Source organism: Cupressus sempervirens, chromosome 11 (genome assembly GCF_028749045.1).
Source record: "Cupressus sempervirens isolate cs-2001-9-10 chromosome 11, ASM2874904v1, whole genome shotgun sequence".
Taxonomy (NCBI): Eukaryota; Viridiplantae; Streptophyta; class Pinopsida; order Cupressales; family Cupressaceae; genus Cupressus; species Cupressus sempervirens.
This window is the reverse complement of record NC_143128.1, coordinates 358706181-358731506: the sequence shown is the minus strand read 5'-3', so window position 1 is coordinate 358731506 and position 25326 is coordinate 358706181. Positions and strand designations below refer to the sequence as shown.

At 35.9% G+C, this 25326-nt stretch overlaps 1 protein-coding gene across 1 annotated transcript in view; it reads right to left on the bottom strand.

Annotated features, from left to right (window-relative positions):
- The window catches only part of LOC149529552 (uncharacterized), a 246065-nt gene that overhangs the window by 110468 nt on the left and 110271 nt on the right, over positions 1 to 25326 (bottom strand). Inside the window, exons 7-15 of the mRNA XM_089808557.1 lie at positions 25127 to 25271; positions 24090 to 24213; positions 23558 to 23738; positions 22688 to 22716; positions 22311 to 22459; positions 15737 to 15839; positions 15505 to 15600; positions 15331 to 15386; positions 15105 to 15228 (exon numbers count right to left, since the gene is read on the bottom strand). Of these exons, the coding sequence (XP_089664683.1) occupies positions 15105 to 15228; positions 15331 to 15386; positions 15505 to 15600; positions 15737 to 15839; positions 22311 to 22459; positions 22688 to 22716; positions 23558 to 23738; positions 24090 to 24213; positions 25127 to 25271 (1007 nt within the window). The remainder of the gene's footprint in view (positions 1 to 15104; positions 15229 to 15330; positions 15387 to 15504; positions 15601 to 15736; positions 15840 to 22310; positions 22460 to 22687; positions 22717 to 23557; positions 23739 to 24089; positions 24214 to 25126; positions 25272 to 25326) is intronic.

Below are 25326 nucleotides of genomic sequence, written 5' to 3'. Positions count from 1 at the left end.
TTATGTTTACATATCATATTAACAATATAACATGTAAATATCATTTAAAAAGTAATATTTACTACAACATTTGATTTAAATGCTAAAAATTAAATTGAACTATATAGTTAATATATTCACTTAAGTGAAAAGTCAAAAAGTAACTCAACTTAAAAATATAACATAAAGTGCACTATAGTTACTTTAAGTGAAAATTTAAAAAAATGAAGTAATCTAAAAACATAACATAAAGTGATTTTAAGTTATATTTTTCAAAAAGTGAATGTCAAATTAGAAATATAATATGATATTTTTAATTTGTGCTGTTGCATCAAAAAAGTCCACTTTTTGGGCACTAAAATGACCATATCTCTTGATTGACAACTTCGATTAAGCTCTAGGTTAGATCAAATTGAAGGGGAAACCGAAAGCCATGACTTGAGCAAGACCAAAAGACTAAAAACTAACAAACACACACTCAAAAGCAAAGAAAAGAATGATGAAGGCCTTCAAAATCAAGTATAGGCTCGACAAACAGAAAAATGAAAAAGACTTGACAAAAGCCTTCAGTAAAAAGATTCATTATATCAATTGGTGTCATTTGATTGATCAATACAAACCAATTAAATAATTAAATAAGCTTGAAGAAATACGAATCTAATTTGAAAAAGTTTTATATTGTTACCTACATTTTGTGGTGACATAATGCAGGACAACAAAACCCACGAATTGAATTCTCAAACTCAAATCCAACCTTGAATTTGAATCGACAACTAAGGAAAATACTGAAAACAGAGGCTTTTTGTTTGAGAATTCATTAAAAATAATCAAAGTGTCTAACCTGTCCAAACTTGGTTGTTGAGTCATCTGCTGCCTATTGCTCATCATTTCCAACCATTATTGGACAATGAAAGTCTTTGTGAACGCTTCCATGAATAAAAGTTTAAGGACTAGGTCTGAAAGTTGCATTTTTTTTCATATAAATCTTGGTTTGTCTTTGTTTGCAATCTAATCCAAAAGTTATTGCAGACCTTTTCCATCATTGTCAACACCATTTTTGCAGCCATTAAAGGACTGAAATAGAGGTATGTTGCAGGCCTAAATTCTGAATATTCTCAAATAGGGGTGATTTTCAAAAGATTCATATAAAATCACCAAGTCACCAAAGCATTCCAAACTTGTTTGCAAATCAATCTCCACACCAAAGCCTGCCATTTTCAACCATTTTCAGTCACTCGGGGTTTAAGGTAAGGCTGCTAGATGCGGAAGTCTGAAGATTAGGTCTGAAAATCGACATTTCTTCACCTAAATATGGGTCTGTTTTGTGATGGCCAATTGATTTGAACTTGTTGCAGACTTAATGGTGACATCGAGGCTTATTTCGAGCCATTTTAGAGTCTAAAACGGTAAAACCCTTGAGTTGCAGACCCAGGTGTGCAGATATAAAGAACAGGGGTGATTTCCTTTAAAATTCACAGTAAATTCCTAGCCCTTCCAACTCATAAATTTGACATTGCTGGGAATTTCGGAGGTTATTAGACATCAAAACACTAAGTTTGATACTTGAATTCATTCACAGAGGAACAGTTGCAGGTACGTCTTCAGACATTTCAAGGTTGGCTTTAATGCTGAACATGGTTTTAATGCATGATTAATTGGTTTATCATCCACTAATGGATCCATGGACATGAAGTATGATTAGTTTTAAGTGCTAGGATCATCTTAAGATGGTTTGGAATGAAGTTGCAGACTTGTCTTGAGAAGTTTAAACTTTCCAAATAACTCCTTTGCTTCCATGATTGGATTATTGTTTGTTTCCAAGGTCTGTTGGGGGTCTCAGCATGATTTGGAGTTAATTTGACAAGTTAATAGGATGAATTTTAGGATGTCACTATGACTGTTTAGAAAATCAGAATTCAGATGCTTGTCTAAGTATTAAGGATCCTTGGTGTCTTGATGTTCTTGCTTGCACATTGCTTATTCCTTTCATTGGATTAGTTCATTAAAACTAAATGTGAAATTGATTGTCTAATCCATGGAAAGAATCAAGAACTTCGATAATCTAAAACTTATTATGTTCATAAGTCTTTAATCCTTGCTAACTACGAGCTTCATATAGGAATGGTGGAGCCAAAAAGATTCGCAGCAAGGACAGTGCCAGTCAAAAAGCTATCGAAGGACTTTTATCCAGAGTCCCTAATAGTATCCAAGTGGGGAAAGTTCACATACACAAACATGGAACACCTTGATTTGAAGAAGTTAAAAGACAAGAATGAATGGACACAAGGATTACTCATGTTTACAACTGACAGTGAATATAGTGAAGAATAGACTTTACCAAGTGTTGTGAGGTTTTCACACCATCGCCCTAAAATTTTTGGGGGCCCCCTTTTTCGGGCAAGCCTTGGCAATTTTCGCAGATGTTGGGAATTTTTTGGTTGCTTTAGCAAAATTTGGTATTGTCCAGAGGTTTTCAAATTGGTAATTTTGCACCTTGGATGCCTTTGGGCCAGGAGGGGATTTGGTTTGTTTTCACCCGGTGCGAAACTTGATTTTCTAGAACATGTAATTTTCTCCTTAGGCTAAACAAAATTCAAAAACATGTTTTCGATTGTTAAAATAATATCTGGCTGGACAAATTTGCAAATTTTGGACTTAGATGGATTTTTGAAAATTTGATTTAATTGTATAAACTTGGGCATTTTCAAAATGAATTTTAGATTTAGTTGTTTTCGAAATCTTGAAAAAAATTCAGTGAAAAGAATTTTTGATAGTGAAATTGAATTTTGAATGAAATTGAATTACCAAATAAGGATTTATTTTAATTGCAAATCGAAATTGTATTGCAAAATTCAAATTGGATTAAATTGCAAAATTTTATTAATTTGGTTGAAACTTTGCTTAGAAGATTTTATAAATGTTAAAGGAAATTGGTAATTTATGATTGAAAATTGATTTTGGCTTGTTAGATTCGATTTTAATGATATTTTAACTGCCAAAATTTTGTTAAATGAAAATTTTGACATCTCCTAGGCTTACCTTATTTTTATTTTGCAATTTTGGATCAAATTGACAATTAAAAGGGCCAATTTCGCTATAGGGCTTAGTTATTTTCATGTTTTATTTAAAACTGGGCCATCTTTGGGGGTATAATTGAAATTTTGTTTCCCTCTAGGTAGGTCGGCCCATTCTAGAGTTCAACAGGAGGATATAAGAAGGGGCTTCCCCCTCTATTTCCTCATTGATTTCCACTTCCTCTTGCAAGGTTGAGCGATTTTTCCTCTAGTTGGGCGATTTTCTCCTTGGCAGCGATTTTTGAGGGTCTGATTTTCCATTTTTGGCAGTGATTTCTTCCTTGGAGATAGGCGATTTTAGCCCTAAGGCAAATTTGGAGGAGGAAGTCTGATTTTTGCAAGATTGGCAGCAATTTTGGGGTTTGATTTTTCTCCTAGGGCAGCGATTTTTCCCTCCAGCTATGGCAATTTTATTAGGTGGAGAGGTAAGGCGATTTGAGATCTGATTTTTGGCAAGTGTGGGCGATTTTAGATGGAGGAAATTCTGATTTAGAGCAGACTTTTCTGCCCTAGGGCAATGATTTTTTTCTTCAAGTTGGACGATTTTGGCAAGGAGATCAAAATTTGGTGAAAGGAGCAGATTTTTGCAAGCAATTCATTTGCTAAGGCATCACATTTTGCAAGGACTGAATTTTTTGAGATCAGATCTGAATTTGAAGAGGCCCAACTATTGGTAGAAGGCAGATTTAAGGTAAGATTCTCATTCATTTTTAGAGGTGAAGATTGGTTTTAAAGGCAGATTTTATTCCTTGTTCTTGCTTGGTTCATTTCCCTCATCTTCTTCTTGCACTATTCATTCACCACTTCATCATTGCCATTGATAGGCTGAAGTTGGGAGATAAGTGTAGATTTCATGATAGGACACTTGGAGAGGCAGAAATAAGCTAGACCACCCTAGGATTGAAATTGAGAGATATAAGTGTAATCCATCCTAAGGTAACGAAGAGGCAAAAATAAGTGGTAATCCAAACCCTAGGATTGAAGTTTGGAGATTCATAAGTGTAGAGATAGGATTTGGAGAGGCAGAAATAAGTTAGATTCCCATCAATAGAAAGAAATTTGGAGATTGATAAGTGTAGTCCATATGATTTAGAACGAAGGGGCAAAAATAAGTGTTTAGGATGGTAGACGTTAGTGCAAGCAAGAACCCAAAGGGAACGAATACCAAGAAAACAAAGAAGACATGATGCCTAAGACCACCTTCTCGAAAGTGAGGCGAATAAGTGACACCAATATCGACACGGTGAACATAGTACAGTTGAAGGATAGATTGAAGGAAGGACAATCCCCCATGGCAAAGAAAATCTACAAGAATGGAATTGTACACGCGGCGGCTTTCCCTCCTACCTTGCCTTGTCTAGAACTGGTAATGGAGTGTGCATCCCAATTTGATATAGTGACCAAGTCCATCATTTTTAACAAAGGGAAGAGAGTGTTGGTTAACATCAGCAGACAAGTGGTCGAAGATATATTCAATATTCCCTAGCATTAAAGGCATGATGGTGGTAATGATGGATTAGGCGGCCAAGTTTTTCAGGATAATTAGGAGGCCTACTTCACTCATCTAAAGCAAAATTGGTTACACAAAGGCAAGAAGGGAGTTACCAAATCGTCAAAACTCACCAGGTCAGATTTCAAATTAGAGTATGGAGACCTTATTGTGCTTCTTAGTCGGATCATAGGTGTGGCTCAAGGTATGCAATTCGAGAATTGGATGTACTATTTTATTGATGAAATTGAAAATGGAAAGAGAAAATTTGATTGGGCTAGAATTATAAGTGAAAATTTAGAGTTGCAACTTAGGATAGTGCAAAATCAAGAGCAATTTTGCATGGGATCCTATCTTTTCTATCTGATTGCGAGACTATATGAAAATCCTAGACTTAATACCTTAGGAGTAATTGGCAATGGGTCGAGGCAATGTTTGGTGCACGAGTGCTATCCACAGCTTCATTTGCACAACACCAAAGATTATAAGATGTTTTATGACGCCTTTGCCATGAAGACAGTAAGAATATTACAAGGGACACTTGCTAGGAGGCTCTCATTGGAAGCAAAAGTATGGGAGTTGGTTCATCCAATTTCCAAAATTCACATATATTAGAGTACCAGGAACTACAGTTTATCCCAAGAGACTTCCAAGGTACCCACTTGACAAGATAGTTTCGATGGACTTCGCTAGGCAACTTGAGCGTTATGACAAGATGATGAAACTCTAAGGTGAGACAGGGATTACCTTCTCATTTGGAATAGGCAATGATACTTGCCCCAATCTTGTCACCTTTACAGCTGCGGAGGAGTCAGAGCTGCGGAGGAGTCAGAGCGGTATCATCTAAGATGGTATAGAGCAAGACATGGATTCGATCCTAATGGTCTTATCAAGGCATCTCACAAAGACACATTCAAACATATTCCTACTATAGAAGATTTTTGAGCCAATGCACAGGATGACTTTCATGTGAGGAAGCTAGCTTTCTCAAGATTGTCAGTGGGCACGATGAAGGCAATTAGATGGAGAGACCTTGATATTCTCGATCAGCTAGAAGAGAATGAAAATGTGCTAAGAGAAGATTATGATACAATAGATGGAACAAAATTGGGTCCAGTGGATTGGGATGATCATCAGGATCCTTCCTTAGAGGCTGTTACAAGGACAGTTGATCTACACACTAAGTCATGGTAGAATGAGAAATTAAGGCAATTACGAAGTCAGAAGGTACACCTTACTTATGAGAAGATGAAAATAGAGAAAGAAGGTCCAACAAAGTCAGTCAGACAAAAAGGTGGGGGTAGTAGCTAGCAACAAAGACCAGTTAAGAGCAAGAAGAGAAATTTGGAGGTTGAGAAAAGTAAGGAACATCAGGAGCCTCCAACAAAGAGACAAAATGCAACACCGTCAAGGGAGAGCACAATTGAGGCTAGGAGCCAAGAGGTTAATGCAAGTGGACAAGGGGTCACAGTAGAGGTGAGCTCTGATTCAGAATCAAGTGGTTACAATGACAGTACTGAGTACTCTCCTCTCTCGAAGAACCAACATGGGGATGGTATGACAATCACTAGTGAAGAAGAGAATAGACCAATTGATATTGAAGAAGTAAGCCAAGCGCATGAGGCTATTGGTGATGTTTTGCTAGTCCAACCGAATCCAGATTTGGGGAGATGCACTGCACCACTATGGTTAAGGCAAATGCTTATGTCAAGAGGCGAGGTGGTGACTGTCTGAACAGTTGAAGATATTCAAGGGTTAGTGGAAAAAGAAGATAGTGAGAAACAAAGACAATTTGCAAAAATGGTGGCAAAGGTAATCGGGAGCGATGATGAGGGTCACCAAAAAGTTCAAGTTGCTATACCAAAGGTTAGCAAGGCAGTGGATGAGACTGTGGCCCAAAAGTATGAGATAGTAGAGCATAGCTTGGGAAGAATCACGGATGACATGGAGTGTGAGGAGATCTAGGAAGGCATGGTTTCAATTAGAGAAAGGTTGAGGAAGGCAAACGAGAGGATTGTAAAGTTGGAGGCCGAAAACAAGTATTGGTGAGATTGCCAACCTATCCAACAATTGCATTAGGCAGCCCTTCTATAAGACAATGTGAGCAACATAGAAGAGATATCGACTTAGTTGTATGAAATCAAAGATTGGATCAATGATATAATTCAAGATGGGCAAAAGTTCTTGCTTTCCTTTATCTCGACATTCAGGTCATTGGTGGCTATTAGAGACAAATTCAGAACATTTGAAGGGGAGTGGAAGGATTTCCTTCCAGTCAAGGACTTAGCCATTCCCAGGCTATGAGTAGTTATTTGGTTACCAGAGAGAGTTGGAGAGAACCAAGTTGGTGGATGAAGGAAGAATGAGTACAGTGGAGTCTTGGTATGTTATCTTGACCATCAAATTGAGGATACTTGAAGAGATATAGAATGAGATTGCACAACATGGCCCAGACGTTGACACCTCCATTTCAACCATGTTGGGCGATGTTGGGGTTGCACTTGATTTTGAAGATATCAAAGAGGAGAGTGTCAATGAGACAGAGTTTGGGGTCAAGATTGGATGAGTTGGGGAAGGTTGCCATCAAGAAGAAGCATTTCGGTACCCTTTCCTTTATCAAATACACAGAAGAATATGGTAAGGATCATGAGAATACACTACAAGCAGCGAGCAACATGATGAATTCAACTGAGCTCAAGATGAAGCACAGATAAGCTAACCAAGTTCATTGCCTTGGCTAAGAAGATGAAAAAAAAGGGTAGAATTATATTAGAGGGTCATTTGATGTAAGCCCAAGTGACAAATTCTCATTTCTTCCTAGGTAGGATAGGTGTCTAATTCTGATTGGCTACCATTTTGGTGTCTTCTCATTGGTTGTCACTTTTCCTTTTTTTTTATTGGTCCATTGATGAGGTGGCGTCTTCTCATTGGCCAATGGGGTGGCAACCCTAATTAGGGTTTCTAGGATTTGATCTAGATTGTTGATTTTGCCTCTTAATCCCTACCGTTGGTTGTAATTTTGGCCCCTATATAAGGCCATTTGCTCTCATTTGTAAAGGGTTGAAGAAAATTGTTGCTTAAGATAATACCAAAATTGCTTCTCTTATCATTGTTGTGTCTTGCATGGTGATTAAGAACACTTGGTGTTATTGCATGGTTTTTACTTCCAAGGGTTGAACAAAATTGTTGCTTAAGATAATACCAAAATTGCTTCTCTCATCATTGTTGTGACTTGCATGGTGATTAGGGACACTTGGTGTTATTGCATGCATTCTACTTCCAATAATTAATGTTAAATTTCATTGAAGTTGTTAAAGTAGATTTTATTTCAAGAGAGTTTTTAATCAAGAGTAAGAATAGATGGATAGCTGTATGGTGATATTAGTGGATGTTTGATAGGGATCCATAAACTAGGCCACTAGCATCCTAGTGGCTTGTTAGGAAGCGTTGCGTGGTAATCTAGTCTTTTTTCCCTTGAATCATTGCATCTATGGAGGTAGCACCACTGGTAAGCTTTCATCACATTTGATCCCCATCTATTTGCTAATCTTTCCATTCATAGGAGTAGAAGTAGCGAGTAGTTCAGTAGTTGGAGTTCATTCGAGAAAAAAGTTAGAAAATTAGAAGCATTGCTAGTGGACATACCCTCCATCATCGCCATCAACATCATTTGGCACTAGTCTACATTGCAAAGCTAGATTTCATCACCATCACAAAAAAAGTCCAACATCCTTGAAAGAACAATGTAAGCCCACCTACGTGATTAACCAACAAATCACAAGTGTAAGGAGCCTTGGAGTTTTCTCATGTTCTTCATGAGTGTTTACTTTTCAAGAGAGGGTTGAGTGTTTGATATACCATATCAAGTATTCAATTGCTATATGTTATGTAGTGGTACAAAACTAACATCAACACCAAGCAGCTGAATTTCCTCCAGCCATCCAATGCAGTGAGATCATGATTGAATGTGCAAAAACTATGATCCAAATACTAGGACAATTTGGGCTTAAGGAAGGGTGCTTGCGTTCCTGCAGAAGAGGCAATAAGAGAGACTTTAGGAACCCCCTATCACTCTAGGATGTGGATTAGGACTAAAGAAGAGAGAGAGGCTATTTGAAGAAAGGCTAGATGCCTAGAAGAATATCATAAATAAGAAGTGGGCCAGTGAACTAGAGAAGCATCATTGCAAATTACCAAAGAAATTGGTGAGTGAAAACTTTAAATATGAATATAGTGACATGGTGTTCATGCTGAATAGAATTATGGGATCACCTCTAGGAGCTTTCTTCGATACTAGGATATTCTACTTCATGGAGGAGATAGCGGCAAATGAAGTAATGATAAATTGGGCAAGGATCATAAGTGACAACATAGGCACAGAATTGAAGGTCTTAAGAAAAACAAAATAGTTTTACATGAGTTCTTACATAGTCTACCTATTGACAAGGAACATAACGTATCTAGGCCTTATATGTCGAGGTGAGATTGGGAATGAAAAAGTCAATACAAGATCTATGACTGCCATCCTGAGTTATAGTTGCATGGAGGAGCAAGTTACAAGAGGATAAATGACATCTTCATTATGAACATCACTTGCATACTCAAAGGAGAAACACATAGGAGATTATCTATGGAGGCAACTAAATTGATTCAACAATATGGAGATTTGTATATCCAATTTCCTACTTTCACTTAAATCCGGTTCCAGGGATTTTATTTGAACCATACATGCTCCTCAGGTACCCTACCAACTGAATAGTCTTGTTGGAGGTGGAATGACACTTTCTGAATTCAATCTTATGCAGAAGGAAAGGCACAAACAAGGGTTTCTTTCATCCATCACTTTGGGAAAAATGCTTGAGTCTTGCCCTTCGTTACAGGAAATAGGGATTAGTGTGGAGCTACAGTTTTATCAATTGGGAATATGTCATACAAGGAAGGATTTTGATCCATTTCAAAAGATGCAAACCAAAAAAGGCTCAAGGTACAAGCACAAGGTAGACATAGAGGATTATTGGATGAATCTTGTGGACAAAGAGGTTGTGAGGAGGGCAAGGTGGTTTAGAATGTTAGTAGATGTCCTAAGGAAATGTCAGGTATTCCCACTCCAAACCAAGTTAAAGCTGATGGAACATACTTTGTCCTAGCTACAAATATGAGAAGAGCAAAGCAATCTAGCCACCTAATTGGTCACAAAGGGATGAACCCTTGGATTTGAGGATTTTGATGAGAGAAGCAATTAATAAATCAAGAGCATGGGTAGACAAGCAAGTAAGTAGGTTGATGAGACAAAATATCACCTTCACCTATGAAAAGATGCAAATGGAAGACTCGTCATCCAAAGGCAATGAGGGAACTATTAACATTTCAAGATTATGTACTCAAGAGGCAAGACAAGTTTTAAAACGGAAAGGATAAGGTGGGCGAGGTATCACAAGCATCGAGTGCAAAACCATTACTAGGGAATTCAAGAGCCATTGGCACAAGCCTACCACACCTACTCCTATTCCTAGTTCGTAATCAACTAGGGAGATAGATACACATGTTTTAGAGGGTGCTTCAAGGCAAGGCGAAGACACAAAGATATTACATCGGGGCAGTCAGGAGGCAACTTCATCCACACATTCAATTTAGTAGGATACAAAGATATTCCCATCCTCCCCTATAGTACAATTGGTAGTAGATTTGGGTGATGGCAAGAGGATGCCTACTTTTAGCAATCAGGAGGTGGATGATGAGGTAATCTCAGCATTGAAAGGGTTCGATAAGACTTAATAGATGAATGACAATATGGACTTATCCAAGGTTCTCAAGTGGCTAAAGTAAGGCATCAAGAAAAGAAGGAAAGAAAAGGTTCCTCCTATTGAAGATATTGTCACATTCTTTAGTAGACTTGGGAAAAACAAGGGAACCTAAACCAGCAAAGAAGATCCACAGGATCATTATGAATCAGACAAGGTCTTGCATTGTTCATTTAGTTGTTCCTATAGGAGACAAGAATGGGGATGAGATCACTCCTAATGATTACCATACCTCCTCATTTAATGTTAGACCAACAACTACAGAGCGAGAGTTTGAGGAATTGAGGGGCAATACAGATGCTATAGAAGGAATGGTGCATAAACTGACAAAAGAAAATGATGAACTAGAGACAAAATATTTGATGTTGAAAGAAATCATAAACAAATATGTGAAAATAGTGAGGCATGAGGGTAGAATACTTGTCCCATATGTTCCCACTTCTCAGGGTCATTGTCATGCTTGCAACATGGTAAAGAAATGGGCAAGTGATATTATAGGGCAAGCAGAGGCTTTTCTCACGAAAATGGTTAGAGCACATGCAAAGACCACCATAGTTATAGAAAAGGAACGGGGGTTAGAAGAAATGTGGAAGGAATTTGAGCCCATCAAACAAAAGGTAATTCCTGTCTCAAGGAATTCAGATCTATTCCCACATCAATCTTGATGCAGGAGGGGGTTATTGATAGGGGGGCACCTATGACCTTAGTTATTGGTCTCTCATTAGTTACCAAGAAGACAACATGTGAGCATGCACGTGCACAGTGCAGTGATATCGAAGATCTTGTCTTGGAGGTACGATCGAAGATCCTTGTTGCAATCAAGGAGTTACTTGATCTTGATTTTAATGCCACTAGTGAGTTAGATTCGGAAAAGTTAGTGGGGAGGTTGGAATCACTTTATTTCACAGAATGGATTCTCTTGAGGAGAGCCACTTGAATGGCTTCCTGTCACTCATGCTCCCTTTTAATGATCTGTAGTGACATTCTTTAGATAGGGATAACACGCTAGACGCGTACATGGAGCAATTAGAGGTTATGGAAATGCAACATGGAAACCTTCATAGTATTGACATGGAGGAACTTAGTGAAATTTTCTTAAGTTTCTTGATTTTGCTAAAAGGGAGAAGAGGAAGTCTACGTCTTGGATGATGACTTGCATGATGATTAAGAGGCTTCTTTGCTTCTTATTGATCCTCAAGCCTATGAATTTTTTCATTGGCTTATTTTGCGGGGCTCATTTTCTATTGGCTAGTTTTGGTTGCCCTAATTAGGGTTTTAATGGATTAGATTGGGTCCTTGATTTTAAATCTATCTTGGTCATTCATTGTAATTGGGGCTCCTATATAAACCCCACACCTTGTTTTAAGGGAGGTTGTTGGAGAATTGTTGCTAATATAATGCAAAATTTTCTCTACTTTTCATTGTCGTGTCTTACATGGTGAATTGTTGTGATCAAGTTTGCATTATTGCATGGTTATCTACATCTCTCATTTAGAATAGTTTCTCATTCCAAGTTAGATCAAATTTTGTTTCAAGTTGTTACAGTAGATTTTGCTTTGAGTAGTTTAGTTTATGTGGATGGAATGAATTGTAGATGTTCACTTGTTAGACTTTAATAAATCTGGGCCACTAGCTTCATACGAATTGTAAGAATTACCGTGTGTGGTAAGTCGATGATCAAAACCATAACTTTGATTGATATGGAGTCTTTGGTTTGCATTCACTTGATGGGACTAAAGGTGAAATATTGATTTGAAAATCTTTAGTACCTACCATAGAAGCTCGCACTGGGCGGGTGGAGTTGTTGGCAAGATTACACCTAGTCGAGTCCAAGTCCATCAATATTTCCTTGCATTTATTGTTAGAGGTAAAATAGTAGCAGAAGTTCAGTTTATGTTAGAATCTGAGAGTTGAAAATTTGAGCATATTTTCGTTACACATTATAAAGCCAAATTTATTAGTCAAGTTGACAAATCTCGAATGACTTAGTGTAAGTCCCCTTGATGATCCAACAAATCACATCATTTCCATTGTGCAAGTGTCCACAGTAAAAGAATCTTGAAGTCGTCTTGTGATCTTAATTTGTAGGCTTAGCGTAAGAAGTGGCTTTATATCAAGAGAGTTGAATATTTGGTGTTTCACTTTGAAACATTGAGTGTTTGATTTTGCATGTTGTAGTGGACTAAGTCTCACATCAACAAGCACCACTTCCCAAAGGGATGATTTTAGCTAGAAAAATAATGCAAACCAAAGCTCACATTATATATTGATTCTTGTCACCCAACAACAGGAATAATTTTGGGACAATACCCAAGACCTGTAAAAATTCTCTTTGGGCACTACCTCTCAAAGGGGAAACTTCAGCCAAAAATTCAAATAAAAACAAAAACCCATATTATATATATTGAATCTCCCTATATATTAGCAGGAATAAATTTGTCCCAATATCCATAGCCCTAAAAATTTCTCTTTAAAAGTTATGAGCATAATTGAAAATTCTTTTACACTGTAATTGATGATCAGCATTGAGAATAAATCAATTCTTGTAAAACTTCAATACTCCAAAAGTTGACCACACAGACCTACTAACAATCCAAGTAAAGAAAACTCATATATTTTCATTCTCATAAAATGTAATCTTCCACCAGATATTCTCCCAAATAATTTGCTCAATAAATTTCAGAATAATAATAGATAATTTCATGCACTGGTTTTCAGCAAATACCAGAATAATGACCAATAAAATATACTCAGAAATGCTATTATATTATAATATTCAGCAATATGATAATGAATATTCCAATCTTAGATATCGAGAGTTATAGCTAGATCGGATAATAAGAAGGAACCTGAAATGCAAGGTGAACTCTGTCACGAATCAACTTTGAAGATGAATTGGGTTTCCATCCAATCCACCAAGAAGCTTGAAGGTTTCTGTTCTCAGGTTTCAACCAGAGAAAGCTGGAAGCTTCCCAAATTTTTCCAAGCGAAATCATAAATTCAAGCATGCTGAAAATGAGCTCCTCTTTCCCCTTTTAAGCACAAGCAATTGACTCTTCATATTCCCTTACCCATCTCTTCATTTTTATTCTCTTTTTTCTTTTAATTGTCCTTTTTTCACGTAAAATAATAATATAGCTTTATAAAGATAAGTGACTTATTAACTAGCCCTTTTAATTTTACAGTCACTTTATTAAAACAATTCAATCTTTAGGCATTAAAATAAATAATCAACCAAACTTGGAAAACCACATGTGGTAGCTCGCTAGAAAGATCTTGATGGGACACTCCAAGTCCCACACTAGAAAACTACCTATAAGGAATCCCTGTTGACTTGCTATGAATAGTTAGTATCTAGAGACCCCGTTGTATCAACTCCGATTAGCCTAAATCTAAAAGTTCCTAGGCCAAAACTTGTACTAATCCCTGTCAAGTTTTAGTTAGCCCATGGGACCACTGGACAAGGGCTAACTACGAATCATAAAATAATGGCTTGAAAATGGGTACATTATATCAAAACCCACATCACTCAAGCAAATCACTGAAACTCAACTGAAAATCAACAACCAGATATGGTAGATCTTGTACCACTCATAGCAAACAAATTGTAACTGGTGTTGGTCCCGAATAATCCCAAGTAGAATTCTCCAGATTCATTTCAACTTTCAGCATGTTGTAATGTGTGCAAAATCAGAATAAGAGAATGAGATCCAAAATCCAAATACATAGACTTTAAGGGAGAAATTAGGGCAAATTTGAATATTTCAATTTAAAAATTCTCTCAAAAAAGTCTCCATATGACTTTTTAAACTCACGTCTCCTTGGCCTAGGCATCCCTTTTTGAGAGTAACTTATAAAATATTAATCACTAACTTATAATACTAAAATCACTTTTCAAACATTTTAATGAGAAATATAAAATATCATTTTACGTCACCTTATATAATTTTTCCATGGCACTTCATGTTGAAACTGAAACCGATGCCAAACACCCAAAGTGGCAGTTACTGAAACTCGCATATGGCAAAAATAGAATTGCTGTCAAAATCACTGAAATTGAAACTCAAGCTCTCCACATAACTTTGAATGCCCTGACCAACTCCGAATAGCCCAGGGGATCATAGGCAAATTTGAAGCTCGACTGACTAGGTGCGAGAAAAGGGATATTACAGGTTGAGAAATAATTTGTTTGTGAAAATCACTAATTAGAGGTTTACTAATTGTCACATTCAGTTCTTTTTTACTTTCTGCCATTAAATTGGAAGATAAGTTTTTTTATGTATTTTATTCGCAGCTGTTATTGCATGTAAATGTACTGCTGCATTTCTATGTTGACTCACATAATGTTGAATACCAAATTTAGTTTTCTTCTTTCATAAATGAATGTCTTGAAATTCTTTGCATAGAATGTCTTCTAAGGAATTTTCAAGTGAAGTTGCTCCATTCCCAAATTTGCTGAAACTTTTCTTGTGACAATGTATCCATGATGACCCATGCAATTTCAGAGCCCTACTCTTTTTCTGTTAGACGATGAGTTATTTGGATTTGGGCTCCTCAGCAGTTGCTTTTTATTCTCACTTTCATCAATTTGATTAAAAAACCAATGCAATTTGTACAGAAAAAGAAAAATGTTAGATTATCAGAAAATTTGGCTGGATGAAATTGTTTTGTTCGAATCTAGTTAGGCATCAATTGAATGCTTGTAGTCAAATATATTACACAACAAAAAAAGATAGCTGACATTCAGGTTAGAAACCAGACTAGATCATAATGACGAGAGATGTTTCTCCGAGCTTGTGTGAGTGTGTTGCGCTCAGAGACATGTCGTAAAAATGATGTTGCAGACCAATATACAGCTGTGATAAGCATTGGTGTCCACCATCCCCTATGGTAAATAATAAATATTGTAGAATTAACAAAATATATGGCAAGCAAACTTCAAAATGAAAATATTCTACCTAAAAGTATAAATTTCACCTAAAGATACCTTCGATGTTTTTTCTTTGTCACAGATTGATTCAGATCCCTGTTTGCAATAAGAATCTGCAGAAATTGTAAAATTACCAAATTCATATCAATAGCTTACAAGGTACAACCAATCTAAATCAAACAGAAATAAGTATGTTGTTTTATATTCAAATGTGAGATGGATTGTGGTTACCAAAAACATATTCAGAAGACCTTCCTCTCCATCAGCACAGGAGAAATCACCATCAACATACGCATCGGCAAGTCCGAGGTCTGCCCTGGTTGCAATCTACCACAAGAAAGTGAAGATAGTCTTTATAACATTTTCAATTCTTGACATGGAATCCCTAATGGAAGGATGAATGTTGGGGCATTTCTAGGCAGTTTAAACCATAAAGTTACAAAATGGATTTTGGTTTTGATACCTTAAAGTAAAATGATGGTCGGTGAATTCTGAGGACAGATTTCTTATTGCATCGTTTATCACTCCCTTCGAATTGGAATATGGTTCCTCCATCTTCCAATAAGCTTAAAGAATAAAAAAAGATAATTAGTGCGGCTGCTTTATAAAGCTTAAAGTTTCTAGTTGTCTAGTTACAATTGTGACTTGTTAGCTCCTTATGTCTCCTTATTCAGTGATCTTAGCACATATTCGAATTGCAAATTTTAGAAGCTGTTTGAAAAGCAGGATGCATTATCATATTTACTCTAGACATATTTACTATCTATTCAATAGAAAAACATTAAGCTGAAATAAGTTTTCAAACTATTTATGTAGGGGAATGACAAGTCATAGGCATTGAAATATTTCATTGGATAGCTAGATTAGCTCTAATATGTGAGAGTGTGTCATTGATGGGCAAGCAAAATACATAAACATTGCCCGCTTACCAAGGAAAAGCATTGTATAGAATGCAACTATCACACTGCTTGCAGATTATATGCAAATAGTTGACAGGATAAGTTTTAAAAACAATTTGCATTCAATCAAATGGACATGTCGCCACAATATATGGAGTGCACATGAGAACCAACCTTCAATCCCAATCTAATCACATGACATAATAGTTTTTGCACAAGCATTTACGTTGGCCGTAGTGGAAGGCATTACGAAAGTTTGGTGCAAAATCTACATTGATAAAACTATGCAAAAAGGTACTATGATGTAACAGTGCAAAAGAAATTGAGAAGTCCAAAGAGATAGGAATACAACAAGGTATAGTCCAAGGGGGCCAAGGATTGACTTTGTTCCCTAATACCATCCAAAGTTTGCATTAAATTCTTCTTGTCAATTTTTTCAAAACTATCATCTACAATTCACCATTATTAACAACCAACTCAATTTGGTGGAAGGATTGTCTCACATACTATGCTAACCAAAACCCAAACCTACCAAGAATTGGCACTCCAAGCTAGACAACAAAAAATTATTTCCTTTTGGATCATACCACCCTAAAGTGTTATTCTCAGTTCTTAGATTAAGTGCATAGGCTAGACAAAGTCAGCATTGAGCCCCAACCATATTGCAATTGACAAGGGCATAAATGTGTTTAGATATAAATGTCCATTTTATCATCTTTCCCAGGTTAGGAGAACTGACCATGCCCAAATTGGACCTTTGTAAGGAAAAGCATTGTTTATCTACCTACACTTGTCTTTCTTTATCAAATTCCATGAAAGCTAAGTAGTGTTTTATAAGCAATGTAAATTTTGTTTACAAGATTTTAACATTTCCAACACTAGGGCTTGTATCTCATGGCTGAATCATAGAGACTGTTGAATTATTTTCCTTCCGTGTAATGGCCAATCGCTTTCTTAAGACTATCATATCCTTCCAAACAGTTTTTAAATTCTACTATAAGGAGGTATCTCCTCTACAACAAGATGCTTGTAGATTGAACAAATAAATCTGTCAATAATTTTATTTGGAAAATTGAAGGGAAAGGAGCCTACAATGGCAGAATTGTTTTTCTTGATGTCTCAACTAGACATCGATTCTTTGTCCTTGACCATGCCCTTAATTTGATTTAGGTCAAATAATTCATCTCCAACAAAAATCATCCTTAGCCCACCATTCATGCCTTGCTTTTTGCTAGTTATTGCCATTAGTAAACTTAATGATATAAATAATGATACGAGGAGACTTGGCATCAAAATGCCAATCATAACGAACCTCGCCTTCATCAAATGGAGGATGATCTTTTTATAGGGAGAGTGGACAAACCAACATAAGACTAAGGGCATAGTTGGAGTCAACATGTCTCAAGGAATTTCATAGAGGCAATAAATTCCCTAGAAGGACAATTTTTATTAAATAAAGTACACAATTATTGTGATGTCATTCAATCTTGCTTAGGCTTGCATGTAGGAGGAGTTGGTGAAATTTAGCCAATCCTTCTCGTACGAGCTAGATAGGGATGCATGGTCAACCGTGTTTGTTCTTGTCTATGCTAAATAACTTACAAGTCTATTCATCTCCAAGAAATTCTTGAAACATATTAGATTGAAGTTGGTTCCTCATTTTCTTGCATCCTTGGAAGATGCTCTAGCTTCTAGATATGTGTCTCTCCCTTCATCATTTCTTATCTAACAAGTACAAGGAAGTCTTCCCCAATGTTAGTTATTGTGAGCTTTAGGAAGATGGTCATTTTGAGAACCTCTATCAAGTCTCAAGGCCCTTTTCTCATTACTTGTTTACATAAGACTGATTTTAAGCCAGAATGAGGGAGTCTTGAATTTCAGATGGTCCAACTAACTTCCACAACCTTACAACTCTCGTCGGATGCTTTATCGAAATTAAGTTTCCAAATATACCTTAAGGGGGAGATCATTTTGTTGTCGATTTCCCCATCTCTAGGACTATTGCACGTTTAAATAGAGATCTTTTTAGTTGATTTTCTTAATTTTGCATGTATGTTAGTGATATTTTCAAAGGAGATCTTTGAAGCCCTTCCCCTTCTTAAAATTGATATTGAAAATGTTGTCATTCGGCTCATGAGCCACATCTTCATTGGCTAAAATATTTGTTGGACATTACATTTCTTACAACATTGCTAGCAACCTATGTTCCCCTGAGTACTCGGGAAAGGGATGACAAAAAAATTGTCGATTTTGGGGACGGAGGGAAACGACAAACGGGGACGGCTATATTAATATAGGGAAAATATAAAATATATAGAGAAATTTGCATATATACATTACATTCATATGAAGACATGGATAAATCATGATGCTATTTAAACATCATAGAACCCTAACATACAACATTTCAATATTGAAACTCAATGTTCAATATGCTATAATGTATTCATAATTTGGAATTATTGTCAATGTGCATGTCATATTAAAATAATAACATAAAATTTTGAAATATACCCAAGAACATAATTTAGAATTCATTTTCAATAGCAACAAGAACAATAACCCACCTTCCAAGTTGAAACTCACCACTATTACGTAATTTTGAAACTACATTTCCAATTCATTGTAAGTGGACTGACATTAATACACAAAGGTCCTCTATAGAGTTCTGATCATGATATAAGTTTGAACTACAGTAAGACGATATCTTTATGCAACTTCCAATATTCACCATATCTTCCACAAAGAACTTAGATCAACCCAAGACCAACCAAGCATTGATGCGTTGCCAGAAAATGACATAAGGATGCATATTCTAGGTCTATAATGCACTTTTCATACTTTCCCAACATCTTGCAAACAGTTTGCTATATAATTTTGAGCGTGTATCGTGACCATAAAAGCAATATTAATTCCATGATTCTTAACATAATGTTGTCAAGTACTAATCAGAGGGCTCCAAATAGTAGGAATTAACTACCAAATAGTAATAAGCATGTTAGGGTGAACTTGGAAGGAGGGGCCTACTTTACAATTTAAAAAAAAATGTTTTATAAAAGAAAAATATTTTATAAGTGTTGGTGTTGTCTACAAAATTGGGGATGCCCATCCATCATGGAGTCTTCCAAGGCATCTCCAAGGTGTTCCCAATCATCCCTAGGACGTACGAATGTCTCAAAAAAAAAATTTCGAAGTCCCCAAGTTTTCAAGACATTTCCTAGGAAACTTTATAAAAGGGGGATGGGATGGGGACATCCACTACCTGTCCCCCTGTCCCGAGGACATCCTCGTTTCTGAAACTTGGCCTTTTTGGGCGGGGACACGTCCCCGAGGAACATAGCTAGCAACTAACTTTTCTGAATATTGAAGTAAACTCCTTGGCTTCTTTGAGAACTCATCCAAGCTTTCAACAAAGATTATGTGTTTTACCATTGAATTAATTTTGATTGTGAATACCCTTCCATTACAAGGTGACAATAGCTTACAGTTAAATTCATTTTCATCCTTTCACCAAGGTCAATGACTGTTGCTTCTTTAGATTATAATTGAGATTATTCCCATAAGTTCATTATTGGGATTTCTTATGATGTATCCTATGTAAGCTATCTTCATATTACTTTTGAAAGCCCCATCAAATGTGAATTGGTGATAATTGTTGGTGTGTTTTTGTTGTACATAGTATTTTATTCTCCTGGGTTGTAGACTCATTTTACTTAAGTTTACTTAGGGACCACACAAGAATATTTCCACTTATGGTGATATTATCACATCGACACTTTTCACCTCAAGTGGGATTTTCATCTTTGGTGCACTTGATTGCTTTAACACTTTTCCTCTTTTACTGGGTGTGTTCCACAAACACCTTTCTACCATGGAGGGTGCTCCACCTTTAATGAAGATGAGACACTTTCACTTTTCCATCTTAGGCGGGTGATAAGTTATCACTTTATGCATCATGTTAAAATGTTTGGGCACTTGTCATAATTTCATGCCTATTGAAATTCTCATAGATATGATAGAGATTATTCATTCTTTTGGTGGTGTTCTATATTCATCATGCTTATTGTTGTGCGATGTCTTCTCTAAGTTTGGGCTCTTTCTATGTTTGCAATCTTTTTATGTTGGAAGAGTTTCTTATAACTTTATGTTTGTGTTGACAGCTTTGTAGTGTGTATTATGAAGGGAAAATGAGTGCACCTAGAAAGCTATCTAAGATCAGTATGCACATCGTGTATCCAATGATTTCTTCAATAGCTTCTAATAAGCAAATACAAGTACATACTACCATGCCATAAAAGCGGAAATAGACATAGTTGATTTTCGACAATTAAAACCTTAAAGGAGAGTAATTACAGTTTACAAATCTTAAACAAATTTCAGCGGCATTAGGACATACAAATTTAATATTCTACAATCACGAAACTAGAAGAATGAGACATAATAGAAAACACATATGTATGTGGGGAAAACCTTTCCAAGTAAAAACCCCACACTACAAACCATCAAGCTAATGCATTATCCAACGAGTTACAATACATTTTTAGCTTTCACATGGAGATTTACATCTTGCTCCATCTTGGAGAAAATCTAGCAGCATAATCTTGCGCAAAGAACTTCTCATCTCTCTCTTACGTCGCTTCAGCAACTCATTGTATTTATAGAGTTTTCATGCAAAAGGAAATAGTTTCTAAAGCATCTACATTTAATGTGTTTACAACTTTTTCAAAATGTTCCTTTGTACACAACTTTTAAAAAGCAAAGCCAAGAGAAAAAGCCCAAAAAACCTAATTTCTATTTTTTGCTGCAAGTCTATCCTTGTGTAAGATTTGCTCTCATTTAGCATCTTCAAAAAATACATAAATAAAAAACAAATAAAGCATCGTAAGGTTCAGTCACCTTATCCCAACAATCTCCCACTTGACGAAGAGCTTACAAGATTCAAACTGATAAGAACTATATCATTGCAGCCATCCACATAAATCTTAATACATGTTGTCATGCTCCAACTAGATGCCTATCTAAACAACACAAGCATATGATCCCAGTGATAACAAAGGCTACAAAATATTGTCACCACTTCCATGCGGTCATGAACTATACAGAAGCGTCAAAAAATCAACTTCTTAACCCAACATAAGTATGAAGTAATTCTCCAAAAAATAAGATAAAACATCAACCAGACCATCAACCAAACTGATTGCTCCAATCCAACTTATAAACCCACAAGTTGACGATAAAATTGATTCTAGCAGTACTTGCATATCTCTTGCGACTATGAACCAATACGACCATTGCATTTCACATATTCTCACCTTTACATAAGGTCTTTCTTTCATCCTTCAATGGAGCTTGCATATGAGACGTTTGTGTTTCATATGTTTTACATTGATTCTGCAAATAAGTATTTTCAGAACTTCCAAGCCAAATAAAAATATATGTCACACTTGACAGTATGACACCATCACTTACCGAAGCACGGAACAAATTTAAATCTCCCATACTCTCGAAAAATAAACCAAAGCACAATGAAATTGCTTCATTAATAAGTCCACACAAGCCATGAAGACAATATCGCTGTATGCTACCTACAACCTTCATCTATGTTGAATATAAAATAACTGAATCATTTCTGGCATGAAAAATTTAAACAATAATATCCTCTCTCTCATATGAGCCAGGATTAATAAAAAGAGTGAAGCACTTCCTTTGACATCGATGGCAAAAATAGTCTAACAGTTTATTCTTGTCATTGCGCTTTCCATTAGGCCTCTAGATCTTGGGTGGCTATCTTCATAGACAAATCTTACAACAATCCTAGAGAAAAGGTATCCATTTAACAGTCTTATGGTTTACCTTAGTTGCTCTTGCCTCATGAATGAGAAAAATCAATTCTATATTTTGGTATTATTGAACAATGGGATTTATTTTTATATATGTGGATATTGATAGAATGGAAAGTAGATATTGGCATCTAGAAGAAAATAAATCATGCATAAATATATTTCTTTAATAGCAAGAACATGAGAGATGGAAAGGGAAAAAAGGAATAGAATGATACATCTTCCTAATTTTTGATGTTCATGTAAGTTGTTTAACATTCATGCTTAGAATAGGATCAGTGATGTCAGATGCACGTACCACAAACAACCAGTGCAAATATACCGTTGAAGAAAACTATTAACAATAAGACGTGCTCCAATTTCATGCCATGATAGTGACATCTGTATTGTGTCTTGCAATGTATTGTATCTTTCTCCTAGTAAACAATGTGCTGCCAATAGACCAGCCTGTAACAAGAGCAAATCATTATTCTGCAAGTTTTGACTTGAGAGAAAGTACTTTAATTGTGAAGAAAAGGGATTGAAATGTGCTTTCTTTTCAGTTTCAAGTCACGACTATGGTTTCCTAGATAATCATATTCATTTAATATTAATAGATGTTCAAAGAAAGAATTGTTGTTATAGGGCCTGAAATGCATTATACAGGTTTGCCAAGCTGCAAGCCTGGAGCTATACCTTGAATCCATCTTCATGAAATCCATAACCTGCAATGAATGTAATATTTGTAAGAAGTTAACAAAAAAGTAACATACAGAGGATTCAATATAGGTGGCCATGTTTTGACAACAATGCATATTACTCTTTGGAAATTACAATTCGTAATTACTGAATATTAAATAGCAAAAGAATGGATGTGCTGGATATATGAAGCATGATTAAGGTTTTTGGAGTTTAGTGCTGTTCAAGCTAGTAACAAGTGACATTCCATGTTCTCTAGTTGATTTTCCTATTGCCTGCTTTCTCAAAGTTGGCTATTTAATCTGGTCAAAGAAGATATGGGGAATGATATGGCAAGAGGAATAAGATACAGGGATGGAAGCAGGCTACAAAATACCTGATAGGAAAGAAAATATCATGTAACATAAATGCAGATCCAAAAAACTTCGAGGAGGCTAGCTGAAGCATGTGAATAGACAAGGTGCACAACTATTCATTGGATTTGACAACATAGCACCCAAACAACTACAGAAAATGTGGTAAAAAGTTTACAAATGGAAATGGAGTGCTGCAGTTGTATACATATTACAAATGGCTCTAAACCTTAAGATAAATATGAAACTTTTATTGAGGTTGATGATTAATTAATCACTATTAGAATTATATGAATGCTGGCCTTACTAGAAGTATTAAAATGTCACAGCAACAAAATAAAATGAGATTAAAATCTTTCTTTCCATTCTTGTCTATCTCAGTGTTCCTGGGATTTTGTCTATACATCCCAAATTCTATATGACCTTTTCTTGACAGTGTATCCAACATTCCTTATCTAAGTGATATATTGGCCCAAAAGCAATTAACAGTGAACATCATTAAACATTCTTTCACCTTGATATGCACCACAGAACCATATTCCTCTCTTTCCTTGAATCAAGTCCAATTCCTTTTTCGCTTGTGCAGCAGCAGTTGATGGAACAGGATGGCTGGTATACCATGTGCTAATGGTATGTTTCGGTGGATATGGAGGATTGAGAGTGACAAGGAAAGGGAGACCTATATCACCTAAATTCTGCAATACTCTATCCAGTGAATTAGCGAAGTCTATTGAAGAAGCAAGATAGGTCTATTCTCAGCATGTTCAACAATTTATTAAGCATCATTGATGTTTTACAAAATATTTCCTTAAATAGAAATGATGAAATGAACACTTTTAGAATGCATGTGAAAAGCTAAAAGTAATGGCATGAGTTATGGTTCTTAAATGCAATGGCCTGAACTGAAATTGTAACCTTTTTTATTGGCAAGTAGTACTTACTAACGAGTTCTTACAGACTTACAGTTATATCCAATATAATTCGAAACTGGCTATACTACTTGGAACATGTCACCTGCAAAATATACATTGACATAAATGACATACCTGTAACTTATTTAGCCAATATGTCACAGTCACACTGTTGCCACTGCTTCCTAAAAAATTCCAAGAACTCCATGCTGCTGGACTCCTAGGCATAAAATCGCTATCACGATGTATGTATATGTTACTGCCACAAAATGGTTGTGTAAGTAGCCATCCTATGCTCTGGTAACATGAGCATAGGTCAAGACATTACTAAAATTGACTATGTTCAAACCTGGTAAGGATAGTTTAAATTCAGTAGATAAGTTATATTGTACATGAAAGTTAAAGATGGATTTGAAACAAAGTTCTTTGCAAGACATGTTCAGGAAACTTTCACAGCTTTCTTGAATCTGTAACCAACAGTTGGGATCAAACCAACTGCACATTTAATCAACAGTGCTCCTTATGGATCAAGACTTAAAGAGTACATGCAATACATATTTTTAACCTTATTTAGAGATGATACAAGATAAATGAACAGCCTGCTATTAATTTGTCCAAAGCAAATGCTGTTTCTATTCCTGACTTGTTGGTTCAGTTTTCAGTGATCTGATTGCCTTTGTATCAAGAAGCCATGCTACCAACCTGCCTGCCCTGAATTGACATCAGGATTAAGTAGCAAGATGTCATAAAAGTAAATAATATATCCATGCAACAAAGACAATCTTTGAGCTGACATTTTAGTAAGCACAATTTAATTTCTGTTAATTCTATGTTTTTACATGTTCAACTTTATTACTTTTATGTACTATTCTATGTCATAATATTCTTGTACATCTATGACAAAGCTCAGTCCAAGTTTCTTGTTTGCATGGGTCATCCCATGGGAAATTTTAATTTTTCCTAAAAAAGTAGATATATTTATCGTTCATTTCTGTATTTTATGAGGAAAAATCAACTAAAATTTACTTAGTTCTGGTAGAGTTTAATCAAATAATCAAAGGAAAAATGATTGCAATACAGCTATTGCAATATACAGATGAGTTTGAGTCTAGGAAGGCAATAAATGAGAATAGCATATTCTGGCTCTTGTATAGAAAGATCTCAATAAATACCTGTAAACATATTGAAATGCACCAAGAACTCTACGCTCATCAAATGTTGCTGAATTCCCTAACAAACTCAATGCATCAGGTGCATGAGTGCCCACTATACAATGATCATAGATTTCCTGAATGCCATTTGAAGTCACAAGAACACCTGCCATTGCATGTCATAATCAGGCAATCTTGAGAGCATATCATTTATATTATCT